At 38.7% G+C, this 21,823-nt stretch overlaps 1 protein-coding gene across 2 annotated transcripts in view; it reads left to right on the forward strand.

The window, feature by feature from the left end:
* The window catches only part of LOC139943646 (cholesterol transporter ABCA5-like), a 30,426-nt gene extending 10,333 nt beyond the window's left edge, over positions 1-20,093 (forward strand). Inside the window, exons 13-33 of one of the 2 annotated variants that reach the window (XM_071940373.1) lie at positions 135-273; positions 714-804; positions 1,308-1,447; positions 1,908-2,087; positions 2,554-2,711; positions 3,199-3,406; positions 4,520-4,647; positions 5,526-5,795; positions 6,562-6,858; positions 7,492-7,629; positions 8,176-8,271; positions 9,007-9,098; positions 11,496-11,613; positions 13,052-13,264; positions 14,251-14,423; positions 15,478-15,553; positions 15,883-15,977; positions 16,255-16,371; positions 16,828-17,102; positions 17,571-17,626; positions 18,545-20,093. In XM_071940373.1, the coding sequence (XP_071796474.1) occupies positions 135-273; positions 714-804; positions 1,308-1,447; positions 1,908-2,087; positions 2,554-2,711; positions 3,199-3,406; positions 4,520-4,647; positions 5,526-5,795; positions 6,562-6,858; positions 7,492-7,629; positions 8,176-8,271; positions 9,007-9,098; positions 11,496-11,613; positions 13,052-13,264; positions 14,251-14,423; positions 15,478-15,553; positions 15,883-15,977; positions 16,255-16,371; positions 16,828-17,102; positions 17,571-17,626; positions 18,545-18,667 (3,183 nt within the window). In that variant the 3' untranslated portion in view covers positions 18,668-20,093. The remainder of the gene's footprint in view (positions 1-134; positions 274-713; positions 805-1,307; positions 1,448-1,907; positions 2,088-2,553; positions 2,712-3,198; positions 3,407-4,519; positions 4,648-5,525; positions 5,796-6,561; positions 6,859-7,491; positions 7,630-8,175; positions 8,272-9,006; positions 9,099-11,495; positions 11,614-13,051; positions 13,265-14,250; positions 14,424-15,477; positions 15,554-15,882; positions 15,978-16,254; positions 16,372-16,827; positions 17,103-17,570; positions 17,627-18,544) is intronic. The other variant, XM_071940374.1, reaches the window with a different exon arrangement.
* Positions 20,094-21,823: the final 1,730 nt, after the last annotated feature.

Consider the following 21,823-nt stretch of genomic DNA (forward strand, 5'->3'; position numbering starts at 1 on the left):
TGTTTCAGAAAACGAAAGCGTCCGGTGGGAATTTCCGCCCCCCCTCCCTCCCAGCGTACGATTTGTGCGCTTGTGAAAATACTGATTATTGTGAAACCCCCCCCTCAATGGATGACTTTTCCGTTAACTTACAGGTGATCTTCCTAGATGAACCAAGCAGTGGAATGGATCCATATTCCCGTCGAGAGCTTTGGACTCTACTCAAGAGTCAGCGACACGGGAAGGTTACCGTACTCACCACACACTTCATGGATGAAGCTGACATACTGGCAGGTCAGAGGTCATATTTAATTTACAAGCTTTAGTGGTAGGGAAATAAAGAGCAAAACCCCCCTTCAGATAGTTGTGGTACACCTAGGCTTCGGTTTTTTTACAGAGAGCTAAGATTGGTTGTAAGTTCGGATGGGCCAGAAAAATAGCTCAGTTGGTAGAGGGCGGGCACGTTAATCCAAAGGTCGTTGGTTTGAGTCCCGCTCTAGTAGATTTGTCTTTGTCCAACCCCAAATTAATCTAAACTTCTAAGAAAAGTTTGATGTTAAAATACAACTCACTATGGTATTGCTTTGTGAAATCAAACCCTGACCCCCATGGTAAAGCATGTTAGGTTGTTCAGTAGCGAACTTGTATCAATCACTTTGTCTTAATTTGTTTTTCATTTCCCCATTTTGATTTTTTCTTCTTATTAATTCTTCTTTTAATCTTGAATTGACCAGATCGGAAAGCCATGATGTCCAAGGGTAACTTAAGATGCTACGGATCTTCACTCTTCCTCAAGTCAAGATTTGGGATTGGATACCATCTTGGGTAAGGATTCACCAAGACATCAGGCCATTCTTATTTCAATAAAACCGTTCCCTTTTTATAAATAAAGGCTCCACATTTTTGCTGATGTTGTTTGTTATCTCCAATGGGTTGAGTAGTCCGTAACCTACATCAGTGTATAACTGTTACAATAGACACTTTGCACATGACACGGTTGGGACAAATTTGGTCCTGGAAGTTCGAATCTACTTAAATCCTGCACATACTATTTGAGGTTGGGGTTGGGATAGGCAAGCCTTTTGGAAGTATGGCAGACGTGATAGGAGTGTACTGTTTGGTTTGGGTGTATACACACAAATTTACCCAAACCTTACAGTGCTGTAGCATTGTGTCCGCCGTATCTCAAAAAGGCTTATGGGGTGCTACTATCTCATGCACCCAAACAATTCCCAATGCAAAAAGGCGCGATACATGAAAATGAGATTTTTTTATTGTCTCGGCTGATGTAACAAGAGTCACCCTTTGATTGTGTTTTTGTTTAATAGCATGGTGGTAGATCAAGATATAGACACTGAAAGGATTACCGAGATTGTAACGAGTCACATCCCAGAGGGTAAAGTATCACGCAGTCACGGCATGGAGCTCGCCTACACACTACCCCTGAAAGACACTAACAGGTTCCCTGGTGCGTAAGATTTTAAGCTTTTTGAAATTCTCTCAGGAATGCCATACCTTGTATAAGCACAATTTTTTACTCTTTCAGTTTTTTTTTAGGTTTTGGGAATTTATGTTATAAAAATCTTTAAACAAATTTTCTCATCAAACAAAATGAAGGACACCAACAGGTTTCCTGGTTTTTTTAAGATAAAATAGTTATAGTTATCAGCTGATTTCCTCTTTTTTGTTTCATTTTTCGGAACAAAAAAATACTTGTTAAAATTTTGTATTTCATTTTTTTATTATTTTTTTTAACCGCTTTGTTAAGTTGCATGTCTGCAGATACAGAATGCATTAACCTTCCAATTATTGATGCCATTAATTATTTGCTTATTGTTCTGTTTCTTGTAAAGGGTGTGGTACCCTGTGTAAAAGCGCTTTTAAAATGTCTGTTCCATCTGTCTTTACTGTCTTCGAAATCTAAACAGATCTTTTCCAAGCTCTGGAAGAGCCTTGCAAGGAGAGTTCTTCCCAGAAGACAGTCGCTCAAGATCTTGGCATCCAGACCTACGGGGTATCCATGACATCCCTTGAAGAAGTGTTTCTTAAACTGAATGAGGAGGAGGAGGCTGAAGAGGCACAAGCTGATGATGTTCTTGGCACTTCAGGTAGAAGCTTAGCAAGCAATTTGTCTTGAAGTAGGGCATGGAAGCTAATAATAATAATAAACAGCATTTAAATGTGCTCTTCTTAGGAGAAAAATAATTATAATAGTTCATATCTATATATATTTGGTTTGCAGTATTCACCATGTGTGTATCTACTTGCAAGGTAGAGTTTGTTCTTTAGAGAACTGTCTTTCTATATTCTACTACCGCGGAGTAGATTTATCGGATTGTTCAGGAGACTTCTCAGTTCTAAACAAAATTGTCTCTCTATTTTCTACTATCGCAGGGTAGATTTATCGGATGTTCGGGAGACTTCTCAGTTCTGGAAAGAACTGTCCTGCTTTAAACTTCCACCTGGGCAGAAGGTATAGAAAATTGGCTGGGACTACTACTTTAGCTTATAGGATCATTATTAACTGCATGACGTCTTTTCTTCCAAACCCCCAAACACAACAAATAACGACAGATCGTACGCCAATCAATGCGACCGGCATAAACTACAACAGTCGAGATCCCGTCTTGTTGAGTGTCAGTGAAATCATCACCAAGCCTCTGGAGCCCAGCAAGTACCAGATCAAAGCGTTCTGTAAACTCCTCTTCAGCCAAATGCTGCGAGATCCAGGGGTGAGACAACATTCGTTAAAATAATAGTTGGATTGAGCAAAGAAAAATTCATGTGACCTCCAGATTTATGCGACAGTGTACTTACAACTTAATGTACCTTTTGTTCATTACTGGATATTTGAAATATTTGCAGACGCACTGTATTTTGTTTGTATTCCACGAGCATGTGTGTTGCCTCCTGCGCCTTGACCACCCAGCAGGGTGGATATGTGCGCATTACAAGTCTTATTATTATTATATTATTATAACAAATGTTAACAAAGTAGAACGAAGGATTCAACCCTACTTGAAGATACTGATCGTTATTGATATTGAAGACTTAAAGTAATAAAAATCATATTAATTTGTAAACCTTAACAGGATGGTTTACTTACATAAACTAGTAGGATTTGTTGTCGTACGTGAAATATTAATTGATGCTGTTTTTGTTTTTGGGTTTTTTTTCTTCCCCTTTTCCTTCTTAATTTCTCTTGTTTTCTTCTTGCAGACATACTTTACTCGTGTCTTCTTCCCTGTGGCCTATATAGTAGTATCAGTCGTCTTGCAAGCAACGATCACATTCACCCCTCCCATCAACAAGAACCCAGAGAGTTTGGCCCTGGTTCCGAGTCTGTACCTAGAGACTAGTGAAGCCACACCCATGTTTGACTCGCTCACTTCCCTACTGTACCAAGACAACCTGGCTGAAAGTGAAAGTAAGTTAAGCAAGGTTGTACATTTTGTGACTAGTCTTAGTATTTTCCTTCCTTTTTCGGGGGAGGAGTTGGGGGAGGGGTGACACATAGGGCCATGTCACACGAGGCAATTTACAGGCAACCAGTTCCAGACAATCTCCAAGAAGAAAACACATTCGCATTTCAATGTTCACATTGTTTGAAAATTGACTCATGTGCTACCAAAATGGTCCTGTATCATGCACTGCAGTTGGTTGCCTCCAAGTTGCCTGCAAAAGTTGCCTCGTGTGACAAGGCTCTAAGGTCCTATCTCCTGCACTCGCTACAGAAAATTAGCCTTTTGATTGCCACCCACTCTCATGGAACAGCCTTCCCCTTCTAGTTGTCAACGAATCATCAAAGCTTGGTTGCCAGAGAAAACCTTAAGTTCATGATATGAATAAGATTCTTCACTGCCTAATTTTCATTGCACAGCATACCACAGATTTCTGCCCTTACTCTGCCCGATAAAAAATCGCCCCTTCCTGCTGAAGTATAGTTCTTTGTCAATGTTTCTTTTGAGAGCCATTTTTTTTTTCAACAAAAGATTCATTCAAGTTAAGCCTGGTTCATGCTTCCTGCGAATCGAATGCGATGTGAAGTTGACGTCACAACTCCTCTTTTGCTGCAATATTCGCAAGAGAGTTGAGCACAACTCAACTCAGTGCGAATTTCGTTGCGAATTTGTGACGTCAACATTCGTATCACAATCCATTCGCAGGAAGTATGAACCGGGCTTTATGCGTTTTTGTATAACACTGTGTAGTTCAGTAATTTGTTTGTGTTCTTTAAATTATTTTCATAACTGTACAGCGCAGATAGTATAGTTCTTCGTCACTTATTCTTTGGAGAACCATTTTTTTTTTTCAACAAAAGATTCATAGATGTTATGCGTTTTGGTAACAGGAGTGCGTTTTGGCGACCTCAACCAAAAACTGTTTCTGACGTCAGAACCAACGACCAACAACCGAAACAGTTTTTGGTTGGGGTCGCCAAAACGCACTCCAGGGGTCTTGCTATAGACAGAATGCCCTGTACAAGAATGAGTTGTTATTATTATTATATTTCCATTCTGTTTCTTTATTTTAAACTTAGATATCTCATTGTTGGTCGATCAGTTTGAGCAAATGGGTATTCAGAGTGACACCATAGCAAACATGAGTACCATGTTTTCTCAAGCGCCACACAACATGGCCACTGTAGTTAACGCCTTGGGAACGTCCGTAAGTAAATTATTTTGAAGGCAAAATGCACCTTTAGTTTTTTGTAACCATTTGACCTTTTAATTGTATATAAATGTGGATGTATACAAACAAGACTAACCTGTGAAAATTTTGCAGTTTTGGGATATTGCCCCCAAAAAATTGTTTAAAGGCAGTGGACACTATTGGTAATTACTCAAAATAATTATTAGCATAAAACCTTTCTTGATGACGAGTAATGGGGAGAGGTTGATGGTATAAAACATTGTGAGAAACGGCTCCCTCTGAAGTGCCATAGTTTTTGAGAAAGAAGTAATTTTCCATGAATTTGATTTCGAAACCTCAGATTTAGAACCTCAGATCTAAACCGGACAACTTCGTGTGACAAGGGTGTTTTTTTCTTTCATTATTATCTCGCCAGTTCTTTGACCGATTTAGCTCAAATTTTCACAGGTTTGTTATTTTATGCATATGTTGAGATACAGCAACTGTGAAGGCTAGTCTTGGACAATTACCAATAGTGTCCACTGCCTTTAACACTATGGTACAATTGTACTGAGTTTTACTCATATATATAATCATTACACACTCACTTACATAACTATAACAAAATAAGACAAACTTTTAAATCTTAAAAAAAAAATTGCATGGTCCAGCCTTATTTCCAATTTCAATTGAATGTAATTACCTCTTACCCCGACAAAGAATTGGTTGAATTTTATCATATTAGAGAACTTAATTATGCTATCTGTATGAGAATCAGTTTTGATAAACTTTGAGTGTTCCAAAAACTACAAGATATATCCACCATCCCTTTAGTTTGTTTGTTTACCATCAATGAGCAGATGGATTTACCGAGTGTTCTTAAGTTTCTCTCTTTTCACTGTTTCAATTTATAGAGCGCAACACCAGGCTTCGTTGCACTGTACAACGACACTGCCATGCATTCCCTGCCAGTCATACTGGGTCTACTGAATAACGCCTTGGTGCCGTTGCAGACAGCGGGCCAGACCTTCCTGAACATGACAGTTTTTAACCACCCATTCCCCCAGTCCTCCAGCACGCAGAGTTACACCTTCAACTCAGGTTTCTTCCTGGTGTTGTTCCTCTTCATGGCTTTCAGTTCACTACCAGGGGGGTTTCTCGTCAACATCGTCAAGGAACGACAGGTGAGTTGAGACTTTGAAGAAATGTTCCCAAATAATGGCTTTGACTAAGGCCCCCTGTCTTGGGCCCCATCAGATATTAGGGACTTTTTGTTTTCGACGACGGATGGTTCTGCGACGGTAAAGATGACATTTGGCGTCATCTGCGCATGCGTCAGCTTTGAGGACGGTCGTCCCTCAATTTCTACGACAGTACTTGGGATGAATCTTCGTTGTGCTGAAACAACGACGTTTAGCTGAACAACCGTCGCAGAACCATCCGTCGTCGTAAAACGAAAAGTCCCTATTTTGAAAGCAAGGTCGACAGAGCCTGAGCCAGATACAGGAATTCAAACTTGATAGAGCCTCAGTTTAGCATGCACTTGTCAAGATACAAGTATTTTAATGCAATCCACTTCAATTGAATTGTGTTTTTTCGTTGGTCACCCGTAGTTGCATACATTTAGACATGTCAAAAGATCAAAGAGGAATGAGAGGGAACCAGTTGCTTCATGATTTTAGACCTCGTTGATAGCGCGATCCGCAAACCTCTCTAACACAGAATGATTCAAGCACGGGACCTATAAAAATGAATAATATATTTGATTTTTTCAAAGTCACACTTCCAGGGATTATGATGGAGCAAGGCATTCTGTGGAAAATGGCTTGTCGCGATTGTGCACCACTGGGAACAAAGTTGTTTTGCCCCTTCCTTCCCACTCCCCCTTTTCCGTCAACCCCCAAATCCACATAGTGAGTCTGATATTCGATTCTGTCTTCTCCCAAACAGGAAGGGGTGCGGACCCAAATGCGAGTTTCGGGAGTCAGCGCTGGTAGCTACTGGGGTTGCCACCTCATCATCGACTGTACCCAGATGTACGCTATTGCTCTGGTGGGGGTGATTGCCATCGTCGTCATCGGCTTGGCGCTGGGCAACTCTTCTCTCTTTACCGTCGGAGGGCTGTTCTTTTTTATCGTGTTCATGCTCTTGTTCTTACCGATGTACGCAATGTTTGCGTATTGTATTAGCTTCATCTTTACTGAGTATCAGAGCGCGCAGAGTGGATCGCAGCTGTTTTTTACATGGGTGAGTATAATCTCTCTCTAGTCGACCGAGGTCGGAATCATGTTGAAAGATATGGCAGAATCGTGTAATAAGATATGGGAGGATCGTTATATTGTTTGGAAGGTATTTTACAGGATTTGGTGAGCTGACAAAATAGTCATAGACAGTGTTAATGTATGTATGATCAATCATATACATGAAACAACAAACCAGTGAAAATTTTGGCGTAATCGGTCTTGTGAAGCGAGAGAAAATAGTGAAAAACCATGCACAATTTTTAGAGTGAAAACACATTGTCCTCAACACAAGTTAAGTTGCAACAATTGAAATTAGCTGCTTGCACTTTTACGTTTTCAATAAAAAAAGTTTTCTAGAATATGACTTCATTTCAGGGAGAAATATTTTATAGAAATAAAAGTTCTTACATGGAATTCATAATTGACTAAGCTTTAAGACTGAAAATAAACAACCAATCCTGTATAATACCTTCAAGAAAAAACCCAGATTTTTTGTTTCCTAGTCTTCAAGGAACAATAATTTTATTGACATCAAAAGATAAACCCTGGCAATATTTAAGTGCTTTGTGGATTTTTTTTTTTTTTTTACATAATTCTCATCTGATAGTAATTTTGTTATTCTCTGTTCTTGTCAAAGCTTCCTTTTGTTTTTGGCATTCCTGTTATGATGGTTGATCTAATTGCGGACTCGACCATAGCAACCATTCTTCACTTCATCTTCTGTTTTCTGTATCCACCGTATACTCTCTTCGGTGGGCTGTATTACATCAGTAAGGTAAGTCGAAGACAACAAACTCTTTGAGGCCACATGGGCTGTGTTGGCCTTGGTCTTGGACTTGGTGCCCCTTTAAAAGTTTCCCATTTACTATTATCATCATTATTAACTCTTTCAAGGCCAAGATCTATATACTCAAAAAAGTCTCATTAATTATACATGTATGACCATAAAATACATTTTAATCCATTCCAACTCATTGTAACCAAACTGAGGCTGGACGAAATAATAATAGTCTGGTGCCATGTTTGCGCAACAAATGTTAGCATTCGTTACAGTGGAAACAGGGAACATGACCAAGATGGTGACAGCGTGATAAAGGTCTATTGGGATGGCTTACTGTTAGGGGGTTATCTAACGGGAGGGTTCCTTGTGTTGTGTGACGCACATAAAAGGTGCTGTATTTAATTGGTCTCATTCAAGCAAGAGCGACTAGAGTCTACCGACGAGTGAGGTAAAGCGCTATATAAGAACAGTGTATATGCAATCATTAATGATTTAGTTTGTGATCAAAATTATTTTTTTGCCATCCTGGTTTATTTCTAGGTGTATGAATCCGCCAAACTTGGAGCCGGCGTGGAGAATATCACCTTTGGAGACTACTTTGCGTTTGACACCCTCATCATCCCTACAATACTGTGTGTGAGTAAAAACAAACTTGTGCATTCGGAATATATTTTGGGAATTTTTTTTTTTTTTTTTCGCCTCAAATTCAATAACTGCTTGTCTTTTTGAAAATGTTGCATTTCTGTTTAATCAGACACACGTACACACCAAGACGTGGTTAAATTTGTTGGTACTTTTGCACATTTTTTTTTCTTTGTAAAAAGTTTCTGAAAAAATAATATGTAGCACCAATTTGGTTTAGGTTTCAGTTACAAACCTTGCAGGGGTTGTGGCTGTATGATAAAGGCTCTTGCTTAGGCCTTTATCTCGCAGCCATGACGCTGCCAGTTTTAAACGGCCGTTGTAAGTGTGGGACCAAGTCAGGTGCGTCATAAAAAATTTTAAAAATGTGGAGGGGGGTAGTGGTGTAATTCGTTATAGATGTTGAATAAGCGAACACACCACACCGTGTTTCGAAATACTCAAGTTTATTGAACTGAAAATAGTGAGCGGTGCACAAACAACAACAAGGGAGGCAACGTGGGAGCGAATGACGCTATCCACGCTGTCAACCCTTGAGGGCACTGGTCACAGCTACCGCTTGCCATCGCTAAACTCCGCTAAACTCCGCTCAATATTATGAATATTATGACCTGTGGTCCCACATAAGAACTTGTCGTCACTCTTTTATTCCCGTAGTAAGGACCTAACAGCATTGAGTCAGTGTCATTATTTATCGCCGTCTAACTAGTAGAAGTGCTTCCTCTGCAGGTTCTAGTGGATTTGGTCATGGTGGTGTTCTTGCTGCGCTTCTTGGAGATCCAGAACACAGGAGGCAACGTTAGAGATACGTGTTTCTGCAGGTAGGGCTGATTCAATCTAACTGCATTCACCTCTCATTGAGTCCCCCCCCCCCCCCCCCCTTCACACTGGACTGCAGGCCCGACGAGGCCAGTGATTTTAGTCGGGCCAGTAAACTCATTACCGGACAAGTCTGAAGGCCTTGTCTGCTAAATATAATTCTCATTGATTCAAATGAGTTAAATCCTCTCTTAGTGTTTTTTCGAATTCAAACATTTCAATAAGCCTTTTTGAGATTTTTTTATTTTATTTTATTTTGATTTTTTTATGCAAGTCGCCTGACACACAAGGCCTGAAGGCCACTTCAAGGTGTGGGCTACATTTATTTATTCCAGAGGCCATTGCCACCTACTCCTAGGGCTGAAACAGGGTTACCCCTTTTACAGTCCATATGAATGTAGGCTTGGGTATTATCAGTTCGAAGCCTAGCCGGTAGAGCAGAAAGCACTACCTCCCCAATTTTATGTAGCAAGTGTCATGACCGGGATCGGAACCCACACCCTGCTGATCAAACACCAGTGCTTGAATCCGGTGCTCTTAACCACTCGGCCATGACACTGCCAGATATTGCGAACACAATGCTACAACACTATAAGGTTTGGGTTAATTTAAGTGTGTGGATCATAGAAAAAATAGAATGTGTGTTATTCAGTGAAGTGCACATTTAAGGCGACGCGGCATTAACACAATAACCTTTTGCCCACCAACATGGTGGGCTTGGCATCAGTTGCCGAGTGTGACGCGTGTGCAAGGGGTCAATTCACACAAACCAAATCACTAGGCCTGGGCGAATTATTTGAATATCCGGTTAATGGCGAATAGGTTTTCCTATCCGTAATCGCAAATGCCTTTTTTTTCTTAACCAGATATCCGCATAGGGCGCGAATAGCTATTTATAAACCGGATAGTTCTGTAGTTACAACCAAGTAACCGGATATTTTTTAATATCTGAATATCCGCGGACGTGTCGGGCGACAACTGATAGGAATGTTTTGTCTGAATCCTTAAGAAACTTCTATTAAGACAGCATAAAACAGCATAAATTAGGTATTTAACTATGCTCACCTCCGTGAAGAGTTGAAACAATGACATTTCTGACGTAATTTTTTCAAAGATTACGAAAGTTTTCCTTCACGTAGAGTCAATCACGATCAAAAGAAAAAGCAAATCGCCATCTTTAAATAAGATCCGGTTATTTTTATGAATGAACCGAGTGACACTGTCTAAAATTAATATCAATCCGCCCTAAAGATCTTTCACAAACGAACAGCGCCCTCTATATATATATATATATTTTTTTTAAAGTGCCCTCTAGCGCCGAAAAAAACTATTCGAATATCCGGTTAATTTCGGATAGTTGGCCAGTGATATCCGAATACCAAAATTTCACTATTCGCCCAGCACTACAAATCACGTCTGCCATACCTCAAAAAGGCTTATGTTTAACCTTTGTCAACATTTGTTCCTGTCATTTCCTGGTCTTGAACACACCATTCCTGTCCAGTAAATATTTTTAGTTAGAATCCCAAACGTCTTGTGGGTTTTCCCCCAAATTCTAGCCCTGCTATACACCACTTGAGTTAGTATAGAGCATTTTGACAAACATTTCACTTCGAAATATGTGCCATTTGATTATACTTTCAAGTGACAGTATTTGAGTACACTTTTAGTAATCCTGGCCGATTTGATATTGACATTTTTTGATTTATTTATTTCATTTATCCAAGACTATTTGTGTACTGTATGTTTTGTTGATGTTTGTATTGAGAAATGGCCCAAACATTAAAAAATAATTGAAGATTTATATGAGCAGATATGAGTTTTGATTCCCTAACATTTAAATCTGAGAAGACGTTACTGTCAGTAATGTTTCTCAGATTGTGTATTCCTATTATGGATTATTAATCCTGTGTGGACTTATTTGCTAGTGATTGTTGGTGATATCTCAACAACAACAACCACCTATTGATATGAAATTTTCACATGTAAGTTTTATTGTTTATAGACCCATTGCATATGACGTCACACTCTCAAAAAGGAGGCAGATCATTGGACAATAACTGTTCTCTGTGTGTAATAACGTGTGCATGTCCTATAGCATATCGCGTCATGCAAGGGGGAGCTATTGATTTCTTACACGAAACAGAACGCGCCTCCGAACAAGTGCACGTAATTTTGGGTGTCAACTCTGTTTTATGCATGTTTGTTTGACACCCAAAACGACACCCAGGATAGGCTTATGTGAGTAAGCAGCGCGTATTGCAAGGGTTCTATACATCTAAAGGGTTCTAAAACAACCAAAGGTATACTTTGCCTTTAAAACTTGGACTTAAAACATACAAGTTGTTATTTTGATAATGACATTACAATCCTGCGCTGGATGTTTGTTTTCATTTCAGTCAGGGGAATGTAGACTCAGTCCTCCCAAATGGGGATCAGATCCCAGATGAGGATGATGATGTGGAAGCAGAGAGAAGCAGAGTCAAGGAGATGTTTGAGCAGAGTGGTCAGAATGAGGTGAGTATGGTCAGAGTGGATAAGAGTACCGGGCTCGAGCTCTGCTTACTTTGGTCAGCAGAGTGTGGGTTCGACTCCCGGTCGTAACACCTGTGTCCTTAAAGGAATACGTTGCCTTGGATCAGACGAGTTGGTCAAAACAAAAGCGTTTGTAACCGTTTTTTATAAAATGCATATGGTTGGAAAGATGTTTTAAAAGTAGAATACAATGATCCACACAAGTTTGCCTCGAAATTGCATGTTTTTCCTTCTACTGTGTGAACTAACATGGTCGGCCATTTATGGGAGTCAAAATTTTGACCCCCATAAATGGCCGACGTGTTAGTCGACAAGGTAAAAGGAAAACCACACAATTTCGAGGCATGTTTGTGTGGATCATTGTATTCTACTTTTACAACATCTTTCTACCCATATGCATTTTATAAAAAACGGTTACAAACGCTTTTCAAAGACCAACTCGACTGATCCAAGGCAACGTGTTCCTTTAAGCAGAATATTTAACGTTGGTTGCTTCGTCCTTTGAATAGTTCGTAAAGCTGTTAGTCCTGTTTGTTGTGTAACACACCTAAAAGAACCCAGTGCGGCAAAAAGCACTGACTCATTACCATCCTTTGTTTTGACTGTGCTGGATTGTATATAAACCTTGGTTGAAGAAATTGTTTACTTTATTGCATCTGATGAAGAAGTTGTTGCAATGAAAGGTCGTGAAGAAACTTATTTAATACTAGTTAGTTATGGAAGTGCTACATTTAGTTGTCCTCTTAGTAATAACCGCTGCTAAAACGTATGATTCGAACTGCCTCTAGCTATCAAGCAATCTCAGTGGTCTAGTTGGTAAGACACTGCTCTAGAATTGCAAAGGTCGTGCATGGGTTCCAATCCCATCGGAGTAATATTGCTGTGATCTTTTTTCACAGAACTTGAGAAAGTACCGAGTATACAGTGCTTAAAGACATTGGACACTATTGGTAATTGTCAAAGACCAGTCTTCTCACTTGGTGTATCTCAACATATGCATGAAATAACAAACCTGTGAAAATTTGAGCTCAATTGGTCGTCGAAGTTGCGAGATAATAATGAAAGAAAAAACACCCTTGTCATACGAAGTTGTGGTGCGTTTAGCTGGTTGATTTCGAGACCTCAAGTTCTAACTTGAGGTCTCGAAATCAAATTTGTGGAAAATCACTTCTTTCTCGAAAACTACGTCACTTCAGAGGGAGCCGTTTCTCACAATGTTTTATAATATCAACCTCTCCCCATTACTCGTTACCAAGTGAGGTTTTATGCTGATAATTATTTTGAGTAATTACCAACAGTGTCCACTGCCTTTAACACACATCAGTGTATATGGGTAAAACCCAAAATGATTATGACAGTATTATACTCACAAATCCAAAGTTCCATAACTTCCTTAACTAGTGTCCAACTCTTCTTGCAGAAATGTGCTGTTGCCGCCATGGGCATTCGCAAGGAGTTCACCGAGGGTGGAGGCTGCTGCGCTGGGGAGGAATCCAAAGTCAAGGTCGCTGTGCGTAATCTGACACTCTCGGTGAATGAAGGTGAAGTCATGGGTCTACTGGGGCCCAACGGCGCTGGTAAAACCACCTCCATGAATGTCATTACTGCTGATACTAAAGCCAACAGGGGACAGGTGAGTTTTCCTTTGATCTTGGGTTTAATACAGTCTTTTCTTATAACAAAATCGCCAGTTGGCGGAATTACCTCTTTTACACACGTGATATTCTTCCTACTTTAGTGATTGCTGATTTTTGTTTTACCTTGGGAAAATAAGACTCAATTGTGATTAAACAGCCTGAAATGTCCATTAAATCCTACACCATGTGTACATGTAGGTCAGCCCTTTACTCAATAAAATATTCCTACTTTTTTCGGAGGACCAAATATCATGTCTGTTACAACAAAAACACTGGGACTGGCCAAATAACCTCTTTGTGTTGTAATGTGCAATTGCACCACATCATAAGATAAGCAATAAACCAGTCGGGCATGACCAGGGCGTGCACCAAACACCATGCAAGCCATGGCTACGCCATTCGTATTCCTGAAACCAACCTGTGTGCTTGTGTTTCTCCTTAGAGCTCCTCCCAACCCCCAGGCTTCAGAATGGTGCAACTCACCTCCGATATATAGATATGAATGTTGCTATAGAATAACCACTATAGCACCATTCACAACAATTGTAAGAGGACAGCATAAAGTGGAAATGAGATTCAGGACATAAGAATGTACTCTTTATAAGCAGAACATTTTTATAACATTGTTTAGTCATTCTTTTTTTGTACAGTAAGCATCGGAAGGTTAGCATGCCTTTTCCTGATGAATGATACCCAAGATTACATCCTTATGGACTGTGTGAAGGGGGTAACACTGTTTCAGCCCCAGGAGCAGGTGGCAATGGCCCCTGGAAAAAGATAAATTATAGCCCACACCTTGAAGTGGCCTTCACCAGGCCTTGTGTGTCTGGCGACTTGCATAAAAAACATCATAATATAAAAATAAAAACAGTTAGCAGTACTATGAAATGGAAAGCGCACAGTAAGCGCGTAATCGTCCCTTAAGCAGCTTTATGAAATATGGCCCTGATCTATTTCTCTCTTTTCCCCCTTTCCATTATAGATTAAAATTGCCGGCCATGACATCACCTCTTCCCTGAGTGACGTATACCAGGTGATGGGTTATTGCCCCCAGCATGATCCTCTGTTTGAAAACATCACCATGCGTGAGCACATTGAGACCATCGGAATGATCAAAGGAATACATCCAGATGATGCTAAAAATGTAGCCCAACAGTGAGTACCTCTTAATAGAAACGATTTTTGTGAGAGAGATATGAAGGACAAATTATGAGTGCGCTGTTTGGTGTGGGTCTGTACAGAAAATCGAATAGAGTCTTTTATAACACCCCTTAAAGCCAGTGGACACTTTCGGTAAACAGTATTGGCCAAGGCCCACACTTCGTGTATCACAACTTATATATAAAATAACAAACCTGTGAAAATTTAGGCGCAATCGGTCATCGGAGTCGGGAGAAAATAACGGGAAAACCCACCCTTGTTTCTGCACGTTTTGCCATGTCATGACATGTGTTTAAAACAAATCTGGAATTCTCGACATCGAGAATTTATAATTGTTTTAATGTTTTCTCAAAAAGTAAAGCATTTCATGGACTAATATTTCAAGAGAAGTCTTTCACCATTACCTTCTGTAAACCCTGTAAGTTATTTGTAAATCTGTGAACTTTTTTTTTTTTTTTCTGTTCCGAAAGTGTATAATGGCTTTAAAGGGAAGGTACACGTTTGGTAATTGTCAAAGACCAGTCTTCTCACTTGGTGTATCCCAACATAAGCATAAAATAACAAGCCTGTGAACATTTTAGCTCAATTGGTCATCAAAGTTGCGAGAAAATGATGAGAGAAAAAATACCCTTTGTTGCACGAATTTGTGTGCTTCCAGATAGGAATCAAAGACTTCTGGCTAGAAGTCTTTTATTCTTTTAGTGAGAAATTACCTCTTTCTCAAAATCTATGCTACTTCAGAGGGAGCCGTTTCTCACAATTTTTGTATTCTATCAACAGCTTTCAAATGCTCGTTACCAAGTCAGTTTTTAAGTTCATATTTGTTTTGAGAAATTACCAAACGTGTACCTTCCCTTTAAGAGAGTTAAGCTTACAACTAGTTGTTCTTGCAAATATTACTAATGCTGTACCTTGTGCCTCAAACTCAAATTTGTTTCCTTCAAGTTTTGCTAATTTTGTTGTCATGCTGTATTTAAAGATAGTGATGAGAGTATCACAAATATTATACTTTAAAGCCCTCTTTGTAATTTTCTCATTATAATCAAAGTTTCATGGATGGTCTTGAGATCTCGGAGCATGCTGATAAGAAGTCTCAGGAGTTGTCTGGAGGAACTAAGAGGAAGGTAATGAACTCATTGTTATAAACCCAAGGCAGCAGATTAGTTTTTATACCGATGCAGGTGTGGCAGGAGATTATATCCCCTTGGAGATTCTGTCATCACCATATGGCAAATTATGTAGAATTTGTGAATCTTCTGTCAATTTAGCCTGATCATCTCATATCACACTTCGAGGCTCGTGATTTACGCAAGAGACCTGCCTTGAGCCTACATCAACCCCCTTCCAAATGCACCTTTGACCTCGCATTAATTTCACATGGAGATTTGCAGTCAAATCGATACATACGTGTATTCAAATAAGACAAGTATTTTCTTGGTGTGTTTTTTTACAGCTTTGTTTTGCCATGAGCATGCTTGGAACCCCCAAGATTGTGTTCCTTGATGAACCCTCTACCGGGATGGATCCAACATCTAAGAGATACGTCTGGTAAGGATTAGTCTTGAGTTTCGCTTTTTTTGGTTAATTATCTTCTTTCTGATTCGAGAATGTTGGTGAAATTATTGGAGAGAAAAAAGTTATCGCTCTCCGCAAATATTAGAGAAATCTTAGTCTTTCAAAATTGAAGTTAGTTGCTACGATAATGAGTATTATGTAGTGTTTGAAAATGACCACAAAACAGTGCTTTAACTAAAGCTGCTAGTTTGAGAATAAATAATGGGATTGTAAACAGCTTGAATATCAAAAAGTTTTTGTTTGCTTGTAGGAACACCATTATTGCAAGTTTCCGCAAGGACCGAGGGGCGGTCCTCACGACTCATTCCATGGAAGAGGCGGACGCAGTGTGCTCTCGAGTTGGAATCATGGTCTCTGGGAAGTTGGTGTAAGTTATATATATTTTTTTTATGAAACAGAACTTTTGATTTGCTTTTTTGACATTGGTAAGTGTCAATCAACATAAACAGTTGAAGATTTTGTTGTTGTGAAAAATAATGTAACCGAACCAAATCAACTGTCACCATGGGCTTGTTGTAACCTTATTGTGGGGCTAAAACAGGGTTATCCCTTTCACACAGTCCCTAAGGATGTAAGCGTGGGTGTCAACAGGGCTGGTATAGAGCAGCATACAAAACCTTTCCAACTTGTTACGAAGCATTTAAGTGTCTTGCTCAAGGGCACATGTATCATGCCCGGGTATCGAACCCACACTCTACTGCTGACCGCACCAGAGCTTGGTCTGGTGAGCTAGACGGCTCAGTCTTGACACGCCGTGCTGGTGTCTACAGCAGCGTACTAAATGTTACTGACACTCTATCTGACACTCTATCAATCTGTGCAGATGTCTAGGAACCACCCAGCACCTGAAGAGCAAGTACGGCGGAGGATACATCCTTGAAGTGAAGCTCAACCCAGGGGAAGCCTACTACTCTATGGACCATTCCAGCGGACAGGCAGCCCAGCTTCTTAACCAACACCTCTCAGCATTGGACCAGACCATTCGACAGGTCTTTCCTGCCGTGGAGGTTACAGAGACTTTCGGGGAGCGTGTGACGTACCGCATCCCGAAGGATGGTGTTACTTCATTGTCGGAAGTCTTCAAGGCGATGGAAGATGGTATGATGATAGCATGATATGATATGTATATTTGAATCAATCAGAGCAGTGACTGTTAATATTATTGTTATTATTAACTATTCGGCCTTTTCACAAAGTACAGTAACATCAAAATGCTAGAACATAGGATTCAAATTGCCTCTAGCTTACGGACAATCACGGTGGTCTACTTGATATATGACACTGCTCTAGAATTGCAGCGGTCGTGGGTTTGAATCCCACCTGAGTAATATGCCTTTGGGTTTTTGTTTCACAGAACTCGGGAAACAATGCCAATACACATCAGTGTATACGGGTAAAACCAAAATGAATTTACAGTAACAATACTTGAAAACAACAGTTTGGCTACTGGAACAAAATTAAATTAACATGTTTTACAGAACTACCTGTAGGCCTACAGGCTAAAATGCAACTAAAGCACTGGTAAAAACTCTCCCTTTAATATAAAGTCTCTACATTTCTTTGTAGGCAAAGAGAACCTCCATGTTGAAGAATACAGCTTCAGTCAAGCTACGCTAGAACAGGTAATGATTGATTAATTTCTTCTGTACTTCTTAATACGTCTTCTTTTTTTTTCTTTTTTTCTCTAGTTGTTTTCCTTTTGTGTGTGGGCACCTTTATCCGGATAATTGTGCCATATAAATCTGTATTAATATTATCATTATTATTATTCTTAGTGGCACGTTGTGGCTGAGCAGTCAATCGCAGCTGATTCAAGCTCGAGTTTGGGTTCGAGTCCCGGTCTTAAAACTTGTCTCCTTAAAACAAGACACGTTAATTAGTATTGCTTCGTCCAGATAGGAGTTGCGGTAGGCAGGGCAAGCTGCGCCGCCCTAACAGGGAAACTTCATCTGTGTTTGCTCTGCGGAACCACCTTAGACAAGGCTATGCACACTGGCAATCTCTTTAAAGAGGAATACATATATACAAATAGGCGTGCTTCTGTAAATCTAAAATGCGGACCTTGCTGTGAGACATCCAGTGGCAAAGCCAGACATTTCCATTTGAGGGAGGGGGGAGGCAATCGCGGGCAAACACAATGAAAGGGCGAGCTTTTGGTGTGAAAGAACCAGTCATTTGTGTAATTTATTCGATGTCACTTGGAGGAGGGCAAGAGTCGGTGTGCCATGGTTCTAAGCAAGTCATTAGTACATCCATTTTCAGCAGTGTGTCTTTATACTGTATAGAAAGGTTTGCGGTAACACCATGTAATGACTATCTCTAATGAGTTGAGGTGGTTCTGAAAAGAACGGTTGTTTTCAACTCGACGTTTCAATCAGTGGGCTCTGATCGTCTTCTGGAGTAAATTATACTGGTTATTTATTTGAATTATTTGTGAAGTGCCTAGAGATAACTATACAGTATATTAGGCGCTTTATAAATCAACTATATTATTGTTATTATTATACTGATTACCACCTGATCGTTTTACCCTTGGACAGGTGTTCATCGAGTTCGCTAAGCAGCAACGTGAAGAAGATGAGACTCGTGAAGGCACTGCGTCAAGTTCACGTCCAGGGAGTGCAAACAACAGAATCAATGCAAGTACAGGAGAGATAGTCTAGAAATCTTGCATCATCCAGATGTTGGCAAGTGTCTTTAATCTGTGGATGTAGATTTGGTGAATTGTTCAGAATTATGAATGGGTTGATATTAGGAAGGTTTAGCTGTATGTTAGGCAGGCAAAAACGTGAGCTTGAACGTCAGAAAATTGTGTTGTTAAAATCTCACCATTTAAGCATACGTGAAGTAACCATTTCTCACATCGGGTATGTATGTGCAGACGTCATATGTGAGCATGCAATAAGCCCATAGTGGTGATGTCACCTTGAAGTGACACAATTTTCTGACATTCACATATTTTCCTCATAACGTGCAGCTAAACCATGTTGGAAAGACTTCTCTTTGGCCATTCAGATAAGGGGGATCAAAGCACAATTCTTATCTCTAAAAGTATTAACAAGGTCTAAAACAACGCAATTTTGGTAGAAAACGGGTTTACCAATGAAAATGGTTTTGAACACAACCAACCAGAGTAATTTATATAAATTTATATTTTGTATGTACGGGTTGGGACACACTGCTGCTGAGTGTCCCAAGTTGAAGTTTTTCTCGGGACATGTTGTAATGTAACCAAAGAGCGCTTTCAGATTGAAATATATATGTTAATAAATGTATCTTTTATGTTCTTTAGTTATTAAAGGCAGTGGACACTATTTATAATTACTCAAAATAATTATAAGCAACTTACTTGGTAGTGAGTAATGGGTAGAGGTTGAAAGTATAAAACATTGTGAGAAATGGCTCCCTCTGAAGTGACGTAGTTTTTGAGAAAGATGTAATTTTCCACAAATTTGATTTTGAGACCTCAAGTTAAGAATTTGAGGTCTCAAAACCAAGCATCTGAAAGCACACAATTACGTGTGACAGGGGGGGGGGGGGTCTTATTCAGTAATGACAATTTTCAGATTTGTTTCTGAATTCAGACCTTTTAAAATCTGCCTGGTCAAATTAAATAGGCCAGGCGCTTTGATCTGCTTCTCTAGCACCGAGTATACTTTCTTGGAAACTTTAACTTCAGTGGTTATCAAAAGGTGTGCCTTTCATCATTTCAATACCTCCTAAGATCTGAATGCCAGTTTAAGACTTTTGATGTCGGCAGTGACTCTCATCTCTGGTTATAGTCAAAGTATATTTACATACAGTACTAGGCTTGTTTACTATTTTGTATATGTAGTTGTTTTTAGTGCAAAGTTATTTTTCGTTTGATATTTGATTTGAAATTATCCTTTCTGTTTTCCTTGATATAAGATGAATGCATATTTACAAAGAGCTTTGTATTCCCATAAAAATTACTTTTTATTTGAGCTGATCTATTTGATCTCGCATAGGAGCCATATATTTGATTTTAGATTTTCTCTTTTTTTTTGCAATACATATTTGATATATATATTCACAAATAGTACTATTTTTTCTGTATACAATTTCTAATTTGATTTTAAAGATTTGTTTTAATATGATAATTGATTTGAAATTGTCAAAATGTTCTATTAATAGAAATTGTTTGAGTTTTATTAAGTTCATTTAAAGGTTTATTTAGCATTAAAATCTTGGGTTGATACTGTCTATTTCATATCCAAAAGAACTTGTCTTATGTCTATTTTTAATTCATTCATAAAGAGCCATATTTTTCTAGCCCTTTTCTGTATTCCTTAAAATGATATTTTAACAAATTATATAGAACTAAGTTAATAACAAAATATATTTTTAACAGGGCACCAAGTTCAAATTAATTTTCAATCATTTTTCAATAGAAAGAATCCTTATGAAAGTGGGTGGAATATTTCATGTCTCTAACCTCATGTTAAATTGCTATAAAATGCCGCTTTATTTGACGCTCTTTCAGAGCAACATTTGAGCAATATATAAATAAAATAAAATCGGGGGGGTACATCCCGAAGGGGAATTTCAATTCAGTTTTGATTGAATATCATCAATAAATTGATAGCATGCCAACAATTGTTTTTATTAACAATAGAAAGGTTGAATAAGGACTCTATGTATGGTATGATTGAGTGATTAACAAAACAAAAAAAATGACTGCATGATAGTACACTGCAATAATTATTGCACAGCAATTGAGCTATTAGTATTTTAAAGATGTGAATTGAACAGACTTTGGTGCCCTTTTCACTTTTAAATAAAAGCACGGCATTAATTGGTATTTAGGCCTATCAACAAGTATTGATAAGTTTCCAATTCGAAAACTCATTGACTAACAAGTTTGTATCAATCCTCTTGAGAAATTGACGTTAGGTCTATTATGGAAAGATTTAAATAATTTTTTTAATGAGACAAAACAAAATGTGATCTAATAGTTAGAGATGCTATGTCAGATTTTTTGCCCATACATAAAAAAAAGAAGATTTTTTTGAGTGAATGGTATTTCAAAGAGTATCACCCGCTCTAACGAAAAAAAATTTAACTTTTACTTTTAATGGTCAGGAACCATGACAAAAATTTAAAACGTTTCTTATAAAACACATAAGAATTGAACCGTGATATATTGTCGGGATCCTGAGCACTTTATTTCACTGCTACTAATAATTGGCGGACTTTTTCGAGCAATTGCTCAAATGAAAGCTTGTAACTTTCTTGACCCCATCAAAATACCTATTGAATTTTAAATCAAAATTTTTGGGTCAAATCGGCCAAAAATCTGACATAGCATCTTCAAAATATCACTATAAAGGCTGTTAGTGTTACCACAACAAATTTTTCTTCAAAATTTAATGAACAAAAGACTAGAGTTATAATTATGTTAATTCTTAACTGTATAACATTGCTATGAGATGCACCAGTTAGTTTAGTTTAAATGTAGCACATGTCGCTTTTTAAATGGTGCTGTAAATTTGTTGATTAATACAGTTGGTAGAGCGCAGGCACATTAATCCCGAAGTCTCTACTTCGAATCTCGCTCTTGTAAATTTGCCTTCATTCGACCCAAAATTATTTCAAATTTTTCTTAGTTTCCCATGTGGTTCATCATTTGATAAATTACTTCATTCAATTACAAAAACTGCATGTTAATACATGTTTATTAACCATTGGATGTGTGCCTTTTTTGGGCTTACCCGTCATGCTATGTGACACATTTATCAGTACTTTTCCAAATTTTATGGATGTAAAAGTTCATGATGTACTTGTGCAAGTATTTTTGA

Source organism: Asterias amurensis, chromosome 11 (genome assembly GCF_032118995.1).
Source record: "Asterias amurensis chromosome 11, ASM3211899v1".
Lineage (NCBI taxonomy): Eukaryota > Metazoa > Echinodermata > Asteroidea > Forcipulatida > Asteriidae > Asterias > Asterias amurensis.